Source organism: Phodopus roborovskii, unplaced genomic scaffold, assembly GCF_943737965.1.
Source record: "Phodopus roborovskii unplaced genomic scaffold, PHOROB, whole genome shotgun sequence".
NCBI lineage: Eukaryota > Metazoa > Chordata > Mammalia > Rodentia > Cricetidae > Phodopus > Phodopus roborovskii.
In genome coordinates, this window is record NW_026126407.1 from 43,914,645 (window position 1) to 43,932,663 (window position 18,019).

The 18,019-nt window shown below is 42.7% G+C and overlaps 1 protein-coding gene across 1 annotated transcript in view; it reads left to right on the forward strand.

The window, feature by feature from the left end:
* Dock2 (dedicator of cytokinesis 2) overlaps positions 1–18,019 on the forward strand; it is a 391,208-nt gene that overhangs the window by 181,964 nt on the left and 191,225 nt on the right. Inside the window, exon 27 of the mRNA XM_051180962.1 lies at positions 1,190–1,285. Coding sequence (XP_051036919.1) covers positions 1,190–1,285 — 96 coding nt within the window. The remainder of the gene's footprint in view (positions 1–1,189; positions 1,286–18,019) is intronic.

Here is an 18,019-nt window from a genome sequence, read left to right on the forward strand (position 1 = left end):
TCAAAACTGTGGAGGGAGGACTTTATCTTGGTCCCTAATTGATGCTTCAAATTGGTAACCTCAAATTTTTTGATGTTGACACGTTTATACATATAGAAACTTCAACACAGAGGGATAAAAGCATTTTTCCCAAGGTCACCCAGCTCAGATTAGGAAAGGGGGTACAAAGTCACATCCAAAGCTGACTCCACCTGATCTCAGAACACTCCCCAAGACAGTCTCCATGGTGGGGAATTTCAGAATGAAGGAATGGAATGTGACAGGTTTGCACTTTAAATACCAAACTTCCTGAACAGTCTAATTGATGCTCTTTGGACTAAAAAGAAATGGATGTTTAAAAGAAGCCAGGGTCAGGAGGTCTAGAGGAAAGGGGTACTTTTAATATCTATTTTTATAAGGCAAGAGATGTAATCCTGGGGGAAAGTACACTGCATGGAGGCCATTATATAAATTTGATGCAATTGTAAGGGAATGAAGAAAAGATAAAAGAGTAATGAATACATAGCATTGAAGATATTCTAAGAGAGAAAAGATCAGAAGTCACCAAAGGAGCTAGAAGTTGGCCCAATTGAAAACAGTATATCCATCTGGACAGATGGGCAAGTCTAATGAAGCCTTAGCAGCCACCAGGGATCTGTGACCTGCTCCTTGATACTCCAGTGAGTGTGAAAAGGGGCAGACTTTAGACCCAGATTGCCAGATTCAACTTTAACCCCTGAATTCCTTGCTGAGTAACCCCAGACAAGGTCCTATACCTTTCTGAGCTCCCTTTTCTTCATCCGAATTGTGGCAATCATGATGTTGCTTATCCTGATGAGGAAATGGGTGTTTAGCTGAGTACCAGGTGTTTAGTAAGTCCTCAATAATGTTAGTTCCTTGTGCTGTAACCATGAATGAAATATTTATGTTATACAAGCTATAGGAAGTGATGTCAGCAAAAAGAATTGCTAAAATAAAGAAGTCAGGGGAGAGCTTCCCCATCCCTCCCACCCTTGAACTGTGGGAGGTTATAGGCATGGCCAGTGGAAAGCTCAAGTCTAGACAGAGACTGAGCTCTGTCTCAGCTTGATGGAACCACATAATCTGTGGTGTGCATGATCTATGTCTGGTTACTTCTGTCTGTGTCTTTGAAGGAGTGAGCTGACTCAGTGTCAGGATTGTAACAGTAATGTTACTCGTTGTATTACAGGCCTTCACCTATGACCACATCCAAGAGATCATGGTCCAGCTGCTCCGCACAGTGAACAGGACAGTCATCACGATGGGCCGAGATCATGTTCTGATTGTGAGTAAACCCTTCTTCCCATCAAACAATATTACATTCTTTAAAGTCTCAGAGTGGATTTTTCTGGATGCCTTTGTTGAATGTCAGCAGTGGTCATCACTTCGTTTTTACAATAAAGTGTTAGATTTTTCCCATTGGAGTTGGGAGAACATGAAAGCCAACTCAAGTTGTCAAAATAAAGTATGTCTTAGGGTTTGATGAGTATACCAGCAGACGTGGGGTGTCACTAGTAAACAGAGAGAAGGGAGAAGGCTTTTATAAGTGAACAAGATAGAGTGTTCCAGAGACGTGTCTTTTCTTTTGGCCTTGTTCAGTGGTACTTGGTTTTCTTTTGGCCTTGTTCTGTGGGCTTGGTTTTCTAACTGGTTTTATTGTGTGAACTATGCCCATGTTATTTGGGTCCCAGGCAGTCCATATATCCAGAAATGAGGTAAAGTTGAACTATAGGAGGATTTCTGGTGGTAAAAGCCAGCATTCCTCAAGAACTTGTCAAATGCATTCCTGTCTGCCTAAAGGAACCATTCCTCTTGCCTCTGGCAGAAGGGACAAATGGCTCCATGGGTCCCCATCTGTAGTGCATGTCAAAGCCTATGTTGGCCTCTAGGCTTCCTGGGTGCCTACCCAGGAGTACCTGTTATATATGTCGAAGCCCCTACCCTAGCATCCTGGCCTTTCTCACCTCCCTGGCATTCCTCCTCCCACATGCCCTTGACCAGTGCTATTCAGCTCAGACTGACTGGCTCCATGCGAGACAGGACCATAATAGTCAACAGAATCCCCACTTCCCTGACATAAGATTAAAAAAAAATCCTATGTGTTTTATGATGGCTAACTACTCCTGGGCAGGGGCCTGCCTTGGGCTGTGGTTGATATAGCCAGGGACTTTCCATTGGAGAAAACTGATTTTCCCTTTCTTACCAGATATCAATGGCAAATAGTTTCCTAGTTTGGGGTCTATTTGTCCCTTTCAGTGCTGGGATTTGGCTGGCTTGAACCTATGCTGTCAGTCTCTGAGTTCATTTGAGAACCAGTTGTATTATGTCCAGAAGACACTGTTTCCTTGGTGTCATCCCCCACCTCTGACTCTTACAATCTTTCCACATAAATCCCTGAACCTTAAGGGGAGGGGTCCGATGAAGACATCCCACTTAGGATTGAGTGCCCTGAAGTCACACTCCCTGCACAATGCCCAGTTTTTTGGCCAGCACAAAATAAACTCCATGAGCTTTTGTGTGTGTGGGGGGGTTGTTTTGTTTAGCTTTTTTTTTTTTTTTGTCTTATTGGGTCTTTTTGTTTGTTTTGATTTTCTTTATTTTTTGAGACACATAGAGAGAAAACATGAAGTTGGGAGGTAAGGAGGTTCTGGAAAGGGTTGGAAGAGGGAAAAGCATGATAAACATATATTAAATGAAAATTTTTAATTAAGAAATACTGTGTGTGAAATTTCCTAACACTTAAGAACTGATAGATTATGATTCCCTAATAACTGGTTTCAGCTTCCTAAAAGCAGAGTGGGATCTCTGTTTTAGTGTGGTGTGGAAGGAGCCAGGGTGGGGATATCCAATGATAGCTGCTTCAAGAATACAGGGTCCAAGTTACCAGATATTGTTCTAATTGTGGCTAGGGAGACTGTGGTTCCTAAAAGGAACATGAGTGCCATAGTCCTCTATGAATTTGGCTCTGTCTATTTACTTTCTATGCCTGATCACTTACTATGTGTTACATACATCAATTACATATTGTTTATTTAGAAGCAAGGCTGGACTGGAAGTGAGCATTCTGTGTGTGAGGGCCAGGATTCAATGCCCCAGCATGCAAAGATGATAGATAGACAGACAGACAGACAGACAGGTGGATAGATTAGATAATAGATATGTTAGAAATAGATAGACGATAGGTAGATAGATGATAGGCAGACAGAGAGACAGATAGATACAAGATAGATGAAAGAAGATAGATGAAAGATAGTGAGATGATTGGTAGGGAGATAGATGAACACAGGATTTGGTGGCACCCACAGAAAGCTGCAGTGTCAAGCGCTCCTGCTTCCCTGGGCTGTACGGCCTTGTCAATGGTCTGCCATTTTTCTCACTTACCATCCTTCCAGTGCTGAAGTACCACCATTTCTTACTGAGTTAGAAGCTCTTCTGTGTGGCTCCCTGAGCACACCTTAGATAAGCATTTTATGACCTTCCTAATCTTTATTCCTTTTCTTTGGAACGAAGCTGAAGGTGATCATCAATCCATTTGGCTCATTCTGTATATAACAGGCCTTTAACTCCCTGCCTTTCCTGTAGAGCCCCAGTTCTTTAGAACAGGGTCTGAGCTGTAGAAATCACTAAGTATGAGGTGTCTGTTGCTATTTTCCTTTATATCTGGTCCAGTGAATCTCTGTCACTCTGCATTGTCAGCTTCGTTCACTGCCACAGACTTTTTGGGTGTGTCCTTTGATGCTTTACTATAAGGGCTGGCCTTTCCAACATGCCTCCCTCTCACTGTCTGGTATTTTTTGTCAGGACATTCCCCTCCTCTTGAATGTTCAGTGTTTTCCCCACTACCTATGACACAGCTCATAAATACACTTGGATCATTCTCACCTTGTGAGTCCACTGTGGCCTCAACCACGTCTCGCCTTCTTTTAGCCTTTCATCTTGCCTTCTGTTTAGCTGTCTAGAAAGGAAATGTCTAGGTATTGCCTACACTCACTTGGCACTCTTGCTTTCTGCATTGCCCATGCATCTTACATTTTGTCTACCGTGCCTCGTCATGCCTTCTCAGCCCGGTAATCTACCTAACTTTCAAGGCCCAGGACTTTAAAACATACTTTATAAAGTAACTCCAAATCTACTAGTTTCCATGAGTTCCAGCACTTTAGTACAGTTGTCTAACTGTCACAGTAACTCAGTCTGGACCACTTCTTCCCCCACCTCCAGTTCATTTGTCCTCACTCTCCCACCCATGTCCCTAAGCAACTGCTGATATCTCTGGCTGTGCCCATTTGCCTCTTTGATGGACTTAATGTGGTGAAGTTTGAGTTCTCATGCCTGGCTTCTTAGCATGTTCTGCATTTCATCCATGTTTGAGGACATGTCATGCTTTGCCCATTTTTTTTATTGCTGGACTGTGTTGCATAGTATGAACATCATGTTTCTTATTCATGTACTAGTTGCTTGATTTTTGGATTATCTTCGACTTCTAGCTGTTATGTTGCTATGGTATTTGTAGGTTTAGTGTGAGTGTATTTTCATTTCTCTTGAGTAGAAATCTAGTAGTGGAGTTGCTGAGGCAATGAGTTTCTAGGAAACCACCTAACCATGCTCCAGAGTAGCTGTGCCGTGCTAGATTCTACAAGTGATGACCGACAGGTCTGGTCCGTGCATTCTTGAATTGGCAACACTGCAGACTCTATCAATTCTAATAGACTTAGAACAGGACTATTGAGCCCTTTTTAATTTCATCTGATCTTTTTGTTGTTTTGCTTTTGAGTCATTTTTTGCTTGTGAGCTAGCCGGATCTCCTGTCTTTTGCCCTGTGATGTTTGAGAGGTTGTGCCTGTCTGTCCAGTGGGTAATGTGCCTTCTTCATGCAGTTGCTGTGAAAACTGATTCTCTGTATGATAAGAAAACTGATTCCCCATTTGTGCATGTACTATCTGCACAGAATACTCATGCATTTCTTCAACATTTTGTGAGAACCTGTGCTATCTTTAGAAGAGGCTCAGATGTGTCATATGGCCTGTGTCCTCCAGAAAAAGAAAAAAGGAAAAAAAAAAAGAGTTCATCTTATCGGACATCTGCCAAGCATTCCAATCTCATGGTCCCTCACATTCACCATCTATTTATTCGGGAACTCAGGTTTTTCGCTTCCACCCTGAAGGAATCTACACCTTACCCTCTTGCTATTGTTCTCAGAGCCCAAGTGCCTGGCTCATAGACTTCCTTAGGACACAGTAAGTGAGTTTCTGTTGTTCCTGTTCTATATTCTAAGATCCCCTAGGGAAGGTACTGTGTTCCTCTTGTCCTTTTGTCCTTAGCAGAATGCCTTGTGAAAAGAGGGTTGTTGAGTACACACTTAGTGGACAAATAAAGGATCTAATGAATTAACAAAACATCCCCTGGAAAGGCTGGGGAAGTGATGCCTGGGTATTCCTTCCAGATTGTTGTCTCTTCTAGGCAAGTGTGCTTTCTCAATAAAAGGTGCCCATATTTCAGGGAGCAAGAGGGTGATGTAAGGTTGGGCTGTTTGCTGTTTTCTTTGTCCCTTGGTCTGGTCCTATGGCCTTATAGAAATGCTGTTACAAGCTAGTCTTTAGTCTCAGTGACTCATTTGCTGGTATAACTTCAATGAAAAGAGAGAGCTGAATTGGGGAAAATAAGAAATAGGAGGAAAACCCAAAAGGGGTTTTCTTATGACAGCTTCATTTTCAGAAAAGGACCCTTTCTAGAAATTCGAAGAATAGAAAGATCTCCTTCAAAGTAAAAAAAAAAAAAGATGTTGGAAAGTAATTACTCAGGGGTCAGAGCCTGTCTTAGTGCCCAAGGCCCCAATTTAATTTCAAATTGAGATTTGACAAGGAGAAAATATTCCCATTCCACCCATCATTTTTAATTTCCCAGACATAATTTTTATTGGTTACTTTTCATTGCTTGGGAATATTAAATAATCAATATTTTTGACACCCGCCATTCATGTATAGTGCTTCTGAAATCCCAAACAAGATGTTGGCTGGAGACAGGTAGTGACTGCAGCATGCCTCTTCCCATGAGTTAGATAGTGGCTCCTCTGCTCAGCACATTGTAATTATCATTGGCTAGAGACGGCCTCTCCTAATTTTCTGTAAATCACCTGTTTCAACAATGGATTGTTGGTGCTGACAAATGATCAAAGGAAAGTCTATGAAAACCAAAGTCAAGTAATCAGAAGGTCTGATGCATCTCTATTTCTCTTTGCTGGATTCTAATTTGTCTGATAACAGACTGTTCACATGAATTACTGAGGAGGAGCTGGGCTTTGATGGTGAGAGGGTGGCCTTGTTTGGTAGAAGGGGTATTTGAGTAAGGGAGACAAGGAGAATGGTTCTGCAATCTCCCCACAGAGAATTAGCAAAATATGGCAGTGTTGTGTCATTTTTAAACCTTGGTTTTTGTTGTTTTCCTAGCTTCAGAGTTGGGGTCATAAAATAGACTGCTGCCCATGCCTTCTCTTGTTGACTGGTAATGTCTATCTGAGATAGTCTTGAAAATGATTGAAGGAGCTCCATGTGAAGCTCAATGTGAAGAATTGATTAATGATGTCTGTTATAGCTTGAAATTGGTGAACAGTGATATAGAGAAGGTATTTATAAATATTACACATTGACTTCAACTATTGGTGTTTCTGTTCTGGCCTAGTTTAGAAGTGTTTATACAGCCAATATTCTCTTTGGTACCTCTTTGTTTCCTTTATGAAGACTGATATGGGAGCAGAAGAATGGCAAAAAAAAAAAAAAAAAAAAAAAAAAAAAAAAAGACACATAATCTCAAAGAACACACCTTTTACCTGGTAATTGTTCCTGTGTGAAATGTTCCATGTTTTTATCCAATATATAAGGTGCACCTTTATTTTCAGTGGCCATAAGAAAGAGAAAATGCTGCCACCAAGGGTCCCCTTCAGAGATGTTAGCACGTACAACAGGAAAGTTTGACTCTATGGTATATAAATGCTATCCTGAGTTCTAAGCACAGGGAATTGACATTCTGTCCAAGGCTAGGATAGATACTGGGATACTGTGAGTGTAAGGTACATATCTGAAGTCACATAGCTAGAGACTGTGAGGTAGGGCGTGAACAACATCACCTTCCTCCTGAGACATTATCCCACTGAGGGCTGTAGAGCAAGGCAAACTTCCAGGCCTGTTTATCCCAGAGAAGGCTGGTCCTCAGGCTGGGGATAGTCACCCCACAGCAAGAATCAGGCAGAGAACACACACCCTCTGTCAGGACTTCTCCAAAGGAAAGCGATCTGGTAATTTTGTTGAAATTGGGATCTAACTTTTATTTTGAGTAGTTAAAACGAGCCTCTAGGTGATATATCTTGGGCCTAATTACCCCACTTTTCACAGAGGAGTCTGTGGAATGATTAAATAAAGGTAACTGCAGTTGGCATTCAGAGCACTGCGCTAAAAGGGAACCAAGGGGGAAATCTGGCAGTCACCCCCACTCTACTGCCTCACCTAACAGGAGCCTGAGAAACCTGTGTCATGTCACCAGAGTCTAGGCTCTGACCTCACATTCCGTTCATTCTTGTGGTGCTGAGTGGGATCCCCCACCCCTGACACCAGAGGATGAGCCAGGGACTCCAGGTGGCCTGCTCAGAACCTCGGCAAGACCACTGGGGACACACCCTCCCACCTATACCCTGTTGTTCTGGAGAGGATGCATGTGATGCCCACCTAGTCCTTCACTCAGCAACCCTGTTAATTTATAGTGTGTGGCAAGCTTTGTCATTCGGTGAACAGATAGTCGAGTGGCAGGCAAGCATCTTTTGCCTCACTTGGCTTGGTATCAGTTACCTCTGTGGTACAGAGGCACAGAGAAGTTCTGTGACTTATCTGTGAGCACACAGCTTGCTGTTGGTGGAGGAGCTCAGGTCTGAACCCAGGGGTGGCTGTTTTAGACTCCCTCCTCTTAAGCCATGTGTTGTATACTTACCCTGCTAGTATCTAAAGGTCTGCATCAGGCATCAGCCACTCTAAAGGTTCCTAATGAGCATGTTGATCTCTCAGCTGCCTCTTGCCTCAACTGTGGGAATGAATGAGACAGCCCACGTGATGGCCTTTCAGAAAACTACAGAAAGGCTTAGAATTTGGGGTAGATTTAGATGGCAAAGATAAGTTTAGAGACCGTCTTCTCAATTCTGATACTTAAATCCCAGAGCTGAGACTGAGGCAGGGAGTGTCTTTTGTTTGTTGGAATGTTTAGTGTGCTTTCTGGGGTGGGACTAGGCAGCCTGATTGGCAGTAGAGAGAGTGGCTGCCATGAGACTCTTAAGTGCTGAGGAGGCTTCTGCTTCACCTCCAGCTGCCTATCCAGTCCTTGAAGGCCCCCAAGCTGAAAATGTTTCCTAGCAGGGCAGGGTGTGGGCACCATCTCTCTACTGTCCTGACACATCTCCTAAAAACACACACGGCCTCCATCCGTCCTTTTTTAGAGCTAATCTTCAACCAAAGGGGTCCACTGAAGAACTCTCTGTATGAGGGAGTATCTGGGACCCCACAACTCTGAAGGATGGAGGCCTCTTTGAGTGAGTGGGACTCTTTGAGCACCCAGTATCTATCTCTATCTTTCCCTACAGTGTTTCTATCTCCCTCCCCCACCCCATCAGTCCAGTGGAACTTCTGCTCTGTTGCCCACGATGCTCCTTTCCTACTCTGAGTTCTCCCACCAGCTACCGTGTCTGCTTGCAATGTTCCCCTCTACTCTTCCTTTGACAGACTGCCTAACTGTCCACCTTAGAACTCCTCTGCCTCCCCCTGTGTGTCTCTGCTGGAAAGAGATATACACCATGACTCACGCCCATCTCCTCAAAGTTCAGACCACTCACTCTATTTATGTACTCTGCTGATGTGCCCACCACAGTGCTGGCACTGTGTTCTTCCTCCAGTAAAGCCTACCATGCTTGCCACTCTATCTCTAGGAACTAATGTGGCCCAGACCATGAATGCCAACAAACATCTTCTCAATGAAAAATTTCTCTGTTCTGTTTCCATACACAAACAAGCTATTATTCTTTTTCCCGGCACTCAAGTGTCACTGTTGTTCCCTTATGAGATGGTCAGGCCAGGAGACTTCAGGTATAGCAGGCAATGCTCTGAAGTAATAATGGAGAGGGGAGGATGCATCTCCAGGAGTCAGGTGTGGGTGATAATAACTATGCACATTGTTGAAACACTTGTGTGAGTAGATGGACTGTGCACCAGGAGAACATAATCAAATTTAATCCAGTATATAAGCAAAAATTAATGTTCCCTCTTACAGAGGAAACACTCTAGCACTGCAACTCTAATAAGGAGGAAGCTGGACTTTCTTTCATAATAAGCTCTGCCAGAGCTCAAAGCTACACGGTGAACATGTCACCCCATGTGTTTGAGAAATGAGCTTGTTGACTCAACGTCACACAGTATGTAAGCATATCTGTACATGTGTGTGTGTGTTATGAATATACATGGGAAGTTTTTTGCTTATGTAGGTGTGTTTATTAAGGGGAGATGAATACGGACATTAAGTTATATATAAAAAAGAAAAACCACTAAAATTTATCAAGGAACCTGACTTCAGATTGGTAACTCAAAGATGACATCATTAGCTCAGGGTGTCTTGGTTGCTGTCTATGCTGGTGGTGTAGGGGAGGGACACAGGTCCTATGCTAGGACCACAGTGCTCTGATGTGGAATCTCACAACTAAATGTCAGGGAATAACTGGACAGACACACATACACATGCTGCTTATAGGACAGAAGTCATTTATCAGGGCTGACATCATCATCATGGAACTGAATGTGTGTCTTGAATGTTCTGAAACCATTGGATGAGTGACCTGCACTCTAAGTGGATGCAGAACTTATTGCTTTGTTCTGTCTTGGGGCTTTCCTTTTCTTAGGCATCATTTTCAGTGACCCATTGCTGTTGCAGTCACATTTATTACACACTGGACAGGGATTTTTTTTCTTTCTTTTTTCTTTTTTCCTAGCTGTACTCCATAGTGGGCTGTGATTCCTGGAGGAAGGAGCTGTGTCCTAGTATCTTTGTGGTTCCTGGCCCACTGTCAATGACTGCATGTGTAGCATGCTCAATCCAAACACAGAGAATGAATTAATGGAGAGGACAAACCAATCCAAAGAACAAGTGGATGATAAGAATTTTTGTAAAGTTCTGATTTTAAAAATAGGTGTTTCATGCCAAGCTTCCCTTTAAGGATTTTCTCTCTATATAAACTTCTACAATTCTGCCCAATCCCCTCTAGAGAATTCTTTCTGACAGATTGGAGAAGAGTCTGGTTCATGCCCAGAACCATCCGTGTGACCCCAAATCAGCTTCAGAGATGGGGATTTGGAGGGCATTCATTGGTGTGCCTCCCCCTTGGTCTGTCTGCAGAGCAGCCTGTGCAGGGACAGTGCCCTTAGTTTGTAAATGTATGAGTTTGTAAATGTATGCTGTTACTGCCATCCAAGGGTGTTTCCTATTTGACTTGGGGAATTTAGTCTTGGGTTTTGCAGGACAGGTCAGCTTGGGACCTGGGGAAACTGGTATTTTAGTGAGGCCATTACTGACCACACCAGGGATGCAGCTGTCAGCACCCTGAGAGCAGGCATACACACAGAATTTGGGAATCATTCAGTAAATGCTGGGAAATGCACTATTATGTCATCAAATTTTAACCAAATTATCTCTAAATAGCCCAGAGCCTTTTGGCTTCTGTTAGTGGTGCTACACAAATCTGATTTGGGGCAAGTGATTTTAAGTATGTTCTTAAAGATTAAGACTCCATTGAATCTCTTGTCCTCTTTCCTGGCACCAGGGCCAGTCTTTTGAATAAAATGTCTGCCCTTGGCCTTGGCTGACCACCATCTCAGCCAGCATTGCTTTGGCCATAATGAAAGCTGTGGCAACTGAAGGGATCTAACAGATGGGAAATCTGTATCTCCCTTTCTCAAGGAATGAAGAGCCTAGTAATGACATGGGTCCTTACTTCCTTTATCTGCAAAAGTTGACCTTAATGGAGAGCAGGCCCTTGGGCAGTGAGAATCTTTGAGTACTGAGCCAAGATCTTTTTGTTTGTTCTTGTTTTGTTTCTCATGCTGAAGTCATTTTTCCTGACTTGAAATGATGACATGGCCCTTTGTTGGGATGTTCAGTGGACATACACAGTAGGATGTGTCTGTCAGCCTTGTATTACTATAACAAAGTACCCAAGGCAGGCTGAGTTATATGATAAGAAAAAGCTTAAATAGCCCATGTTAGATAGCTATAGGGCCCATTCCCTCTCTTCTCTCACTCATTACATGAAGACCCAAAGGAAACTGGTAGATGACTGGTGAGGACTGACACCTCACGTGGTCATATCCCAACCCAGGAAACAGAGAGAGCAGGGCAGCACCAAACTTGGACCTTTATAGCAATCCTCTCATGAGAACTACTCAAGAGTTCCTCAAGAACTACCTGCTAATGGCATGACCCTGGTCACCTGAAGACTGACTCCCCATAGAGAAAGACCAGACCCTTGGAATAGCTGGAATGAAATAGGCCTCTGGTCCCTATTGTCCCTCTCAAGACACCGCTCTTCTTCAGTTAGTTGAAGGATTAATTCTGTCAAGTAGTTGTCCTTCATAGTCAGAACTTACTTTTCTTGATGTATTGCTAAGTTCATTTGGGGGTGCCCTTTAGTCTTTAATTGGCATCTGTCAGGGTTTACTCAAATAATCAATAATATTCTGTGGCTCAACCTGAAAAAAAGTGCCACAGGGGCAATAATAGCAAAGTCATCAAGGGGCTGGGGATGGGGAGAGAAGGCCAGTCTTCAGTAGACCTGCAGCCTCCCAGAGGCCAGACCCATGGACTGACCTTCCTCCACATCTTCTCTTAGACAGACTCAGGATTTGCAAGTTTCTTGGTTTACATTATTTTCTGAAATAACTTCACTTTTTATGATCAGAAAACCTCAAATACCATTTGTTTAAAAAACAGAAATTACTGAAAAAAAAAACCCTGCTTCCTGAAGGTTCTTTCCTGTATATAATCTCATCTTCTAAATAGCATTTGAAGCCAGGAGAGCCTAGGGCTTCATTTGAAAGATGGGTGGGGGTTGGGGGTGGGATGGGCAGCAGTCAGGACTGAGACTTGGTCCTGTCTGTCTGTCTGCCTTCCTCAGTGTTTCCTCTCACTGTTCTCTAGCCACATTTTCTCTTAATTCACTCAGCAGACTTTACAAAGTGTTTATGGCATCTCACATGACTTGGGAAGCCAGTGGAGATTCCCAGAGATGGACGGACAACTCCTGTCTCCATAGACATTGCTTCGTGGTAGAGATGAGTGTGAGAGATTGATGAAAGAAATCCCAAAGTAACATAAAAGCAACAGCCTGTGCAGTGCTGTGGGCACTCAGGGTAGAGTGACTAATACCAGAGCAGGGACAGGAGATGATGAGAAAGTTACAGAGGAGACGATGTTTAATTTGGTGCTTGCTGTTGTCATGGGAGTTTTAAGAGCCCTGGCTCCAAGTTTGGCAGATTGTAAAAGAACTCTATCCTCCCTGCCACCATCCTGCTATCTTGGACTTTGACAAATTGTTCTTCTATCCTCAAGCCTCCATTCATTCTGCTGGAAAGTGGCAATCGTCCATCATAAATACCTGGTGGGAAATGTTTGAGGAGTAAATGTGACAAGAGCAATGAAGCCCTGGTGATCACCCTCTGTCACTTCAAGGAAACAGAGCTTATTATTACCGGGCTGTTGCTGTTGTTTGTTTGCTTGCTTGCTTGCTTGCTTGCTTGGTTTTGATTTGATTTGGCATGGAGTCTTACTATGTAGCCCAGACTGCCCTGGAACTTGTTATCCTCCTGCTTCAGCTTCACAAGTGCTGATATTTCAGGCATCTGCCACTCACTGTCATTATGAATATAATAGTGTGAACCCAACTTTTATGCTCCATCGAAGTCCGCATTACTCCCAGTGGTAGATGGGTGATGAATGTTCTAGGCGAAGAAGATGCAGCCACAGATATTTAACACCCTGTGATACTTGAGGGTGGCAATGAGATAAGGAGGTGGAAGGGAGCTAGCAAGAGGTTAGGGAAGAAACATTAACTTAGAGTCCAGCTATAAGCCTTGTTTGCTGTGGAAATGAACCTCTGTGCTCTGGGGTGGTGGGAGTGCAGTTAGAGGCAAAAGAATCGGGATCGTTTGGCCAACCATCTATCTCCAGGGAGCCACACAGTGGGGGCAAGATGATGTGCACAGTCCCAGGAGTGTTTATATCTTCATCGTCAGATCAAAGGAGAGTGGTGTGACATCCAGGTAGAGCAAATCCAGGACGCACCTCTGCTTGCTTTGGGACAACCCTTCTTAGACCAGATACCCAGTGAGGTCAGGGCTTCATGTACAGTTTCTCAGTGCCCTTAGTAGCAATCATGACACAGAAGAGGCTTGGTAACTTTGCATTGATGATGGACTAAGATTCATCTGTATTTCTTCAGACCCGGGGGCACCTCTTGGTGGAAAAGAGCCAAAGATCTAACCCTGCAAATGGTAGTCAGACCAGAAGTCTGAATTTATAAATGTTGATGTTTTGAGTCACATTTTGATTTTACACTCTTTAATCCTCAAACCCAAACCATTGAAGATATCATATTTTGTATTTGAAAAAAAATTGTCAGCAGAAGACAATGACAACAAGTAACTCTAAGATCCTTCTGTCATTTGTATCTGATTTCTGCCTGGGTTGGGGTGGGGTTTGGTTATTTGGTGTGCTCCGTGGCAAGGTTGTGGGAACCACTCTGGAGTCCAGCAATTAAAATACATCAGTTGGTTTGGCACACTCAAAAGAAGGATGCTTTTTTTTCCATAACCAGGTATTATAATAGTGAGTGTGCTACCAGGGCAATAAAGCTAGAAGGCCAAGTAGAGGTCACTGGGCTACCTAGTGGTCTACAAAATGTATGTTCAGGTTCTGTCAGGAAGAAAATAATGGGTTTCATTTGAATGAAATTTAATATACTTATGGATTCTGAGAATTTTTTGAAAGCTTTTCATGATAATAAAGCTTTTATTTGTTTGGAAGCCAATAATCCTATGGTGTGATGTTATTGTCTTTTTCACTTTAATCATGGTTGAAGCCAAGGCAAAATGCTTCTCCTAAAATGCTCCTTGAGTAGAAGCCCCTGTCAGTTTTAAATTGCATTGTGTCTGAAATGGACTAGGTCACGTGTAATAAATGCTGGCATTTTAATAGAAACATTACAGCAAAAATAGTTAACAATCTGCTTTAATTTCAAAACTCATTTTCTCTCTCTCACAGTTGGGCAACATCTTGGTAAAATGTGCAGAATGCATTCGGATTTAATTATGATGGCAATTTATTCTGAAACAAGGCTAAGTGGGGCTGTCAATAAAGGTGCAGGGTGAGGACAGTAGTGTCCTGCTGCTCCTAAGTGCTGAAAGCCAGGCAGACCATAGAAGAGTTGAAGGCCTGGGGCAGTGTGTAGTGAGATATTTACTTTGTCTCCTTCTGTGGCACTGACCACGCCCATTGGGGGGTGGAGCCATGGGCAGAAGTGACCTGAGGAAGGAGGTCTGGGGAAAGCTCTCTTGCTGGCAGGACTCGGACAGGAGAGCATCAGGTGGAACTTGCTGGTGTTCATCTGTCTAGGTTGTAAGTTATTTCTCCCTGAATAAACATCTATTCGGCCTATTTGTTTATCCTGATAATTATTTAACCGCAATAGCAGTGTTCCTTGCTAAAGCCTCCAACTCGATGGGTACAGATACCGAGGCTGGGTGCCAGCACTGTGCCGTCCCTTGTGAGTGCCCATCAGATGGGTATGGGAAAGCCGGGGTTGAGAGTTAGTGTCTCCTTCACTGGATCCTATTTACTAATTAACTTGTCCCTTGAACACCTATCTAAGGTCCACTGTGGTGAGTGCTGGGTACGCTTAGGCAATTGGCAATAAGCAGGATTACTTCTCAGGAACATGATAGAGGCAAGTACATTCACTAAAGATTGATGCGGATATATGCCCAAAGATGACTGTGTCATGGACTTTGAGGGCAGGGTTCCTGGTGTAGATAAATGACTGAGAGGAGCATTGGGTGTGGTTTATGGTCATGGTGGTGGTTGGTTGGGATGGCATTACCTGTTGTCAGAAACTGGGCAGGGAGAGGTGTAGTGTGGTAAATATGTTCTAAAAAGGGTTCTCATAGACCCTTTAGGGGATCTTACTGTGGTAGAAGGCAATAAGATACCTGCTGTGGAGAAGCTGTCTGACCTGAAGGGAGAACCAATCTCTGTAGTATCTGAAGGTGGATTTCTGTTTTTTGTGGGATGAGAACTCTATAGAAGGCAGGAAGAAATCCTGAACTTGTGAAATTTTGGGTTTGGGAGTAGTATCACATGGTCACGAGGTATTTCAGGCTTAAGGGTTTAAGGGAGATGGGAAGGAATTGAGATGGAAGTGCTCAAAAGGGCAATTATGATCATTAAGTTGGCCAAACATGGATCATAGCAAAACAGTCAGTACTGAATTTGGATGCGTGCCCCAGCCCTTTCCTGTTTGATTGGAGTAACTTTCATAAAACATCTTTGTGGTTTGGAACTTAAAACCAGATGTATTTTTAGCATCCATCAAGTTGCCCAGAGTGGCCTAAAATTAGAACCTTTGCAAGTAAAGATCATGCCAGGGACTCTGCTCAGCAGACAAGCATAAGAACGGACTTCAGGTCTATTGTGAGTGATGTCTGGCTTGGGCTGGCACATCACATGTTGCACACTAACATTGGTGCTCCAAGGACCCATTTCCCCAGTTCTAGTAGCCTTGGGCGAATCATCCACTTATACCTCGATGCCTCATGCTGTATTCAGAAAGGCCTGGTTCTCCAAGGCTTTTCCACATCTGAGAATTTGATAGCACCACAATCTTCTTTCCTCAGAATGCTGTGCTGGATGTGATGGTTCACCTGTTCTTCTGAGAACACATTGTCCTGCTTGGTATAGTTTTGATAAGCTAGATGAGTTAGTTCCTTACCCTGAGAAGATCTTAAACCTGCATCTCATGCCAACTGCTCCCTTCTTCCTCCCAATTTACTTAAATGAGCAATGAAATGAATGTGCATTTACTGGGCACCTGCTGTGTACCCTACACTGTTTCCTTTTAAGATGGGGGCTCTGGTTCATAAGACGCAGGATCAAAAACTCAGCTGATGGGGTCACTCAGGAAAAAAATGCTGCCAAACCCAGGACTTCTGCTTCCATGTCCAGGGTTTTGCTTTATTTTCATTTCCAGTAAGCTGTTATTTTCCAGAGTGGGGGTCTCACTCCTGACAAGAACAAGTCTCCAGAGACAAGGCAAACACTGACTCTTATGATGAAAAAGTTCCTTTCCTTTCAGTTCTCTCTCTCCAACTAGTCAAAGGGAACATAACATGGTTTTGGTGTTAATGTCCATTGAACACTTTGAATATTTGCCAATACCTTTTCCATAACTGGACTGGTCTCATGCTTAGTTCCCTCAACCTTCAAAAACGGGGATTCATTTGAATTTAATCAAACTACTATTTCATGTTTTTTTCTCTCTCTCTCAGTATTGGCAATCCAAATATGTCCTTTAAGGAAAACTGTTTATTAGAAAGTAATTAAAGGGAAATATGAACCAAGGCAGAGTTAGGTGTCTGTGCATAAAGATAGACTACAAATAAGATGTGTGTTCCTTTGAATGCAGCTGGGAATGTCTCTTTGGTTCAGGCCAGAATACAAGGTTCCTGTGATTGCTGCCACAGGCACTTCAGGATCAGTATTTTATTTATAAACAAAATATAACTATCTTTGCTTATGGAACCAGTAAGGCTTTTTGTTTGTTTGTTAAAATTTCACAACTCAATTCCAAACTAATAATGGAGTCTTAAGACCTAGGAAAAATACTTAAGTTTATTGCAAAAGATAATATCCCATTTAAAACAGTTTAGAAATTTACAAAACCTTACAGTGATACATTGTCTTCAAGAAGGCGCTCTATAGATGAGCTGGCGTTAAGTTCCAGGGATAGTGTTTTAACTATAGAGGGAACAGCTACATTAAACCCCTGCAATTTAAACAAATGAGTCAGTCCCTTCCATTTCATAAAAGTAATTTTTGCTAAATTAATCTCTTTGCATAAAACCATATAATCTCAGTATAACATTTCTGTAGATTATCATATTACACACTATTTTACAAAGAAGCAGTGGTACTCAACACAAGTAGCAGAATATAGAGTTTTGGTATATATGGTTTTTACTTAATGCACAGATGAGCCTTTCTGTGTAGCAGGCTGATATTTATCAAATCCTTTTCCCACATACTGATTTTGAGGATTCAATTATCGGAAAGAACCTCCTCCTCTCCAGGTGCAGGTTAATGGCCTAAGCAATGCAATGTGGTGTTGTGCTTTGGTTTAGAATCACATACTCTTGGTTGGTTTTATTTCTGGGAATATCAACATTCTCCAGTCCTAATTTCATCTCATTCAGTTAGGAGTTTATGCAAGGTCCCTAACTCACATGTGTGTGTAAAGGCAGGAACTACTTCAGACATCTCCTCACCTTTCCAGGCTAACCAGGAAAAAGGCTACAACCAGCTCTCACAGTTTGTGCTCCCCTGGCTATCACAAGATACACAGAGCTTAGGAAACAGGAGGAGTAGTCATTCCTCTCCCCTGTCAAGACAGGACACAATCACACCACTTTCTCCAGGTTAGTGGAATAGGCTACTCTATTGCCTGGATCTCTAAATCCAAGTGCAAGAATATTTTCACTCCAGCCTGATGCTGTGGAATATAAATTCACTTGAAATTAATGTAAGCAAAGCAAAACAAATTAAAATGGAAGCACCACTACAAGATAAAATTACATAAGAGATCCCAAATGATTTTGCTTTATTGGATTATCCTCTGTACTTTTTTTTTTTTTTTTTCTCATTGCTGAGGCCAACTGAGAGTTGAGTGTGTGGATAC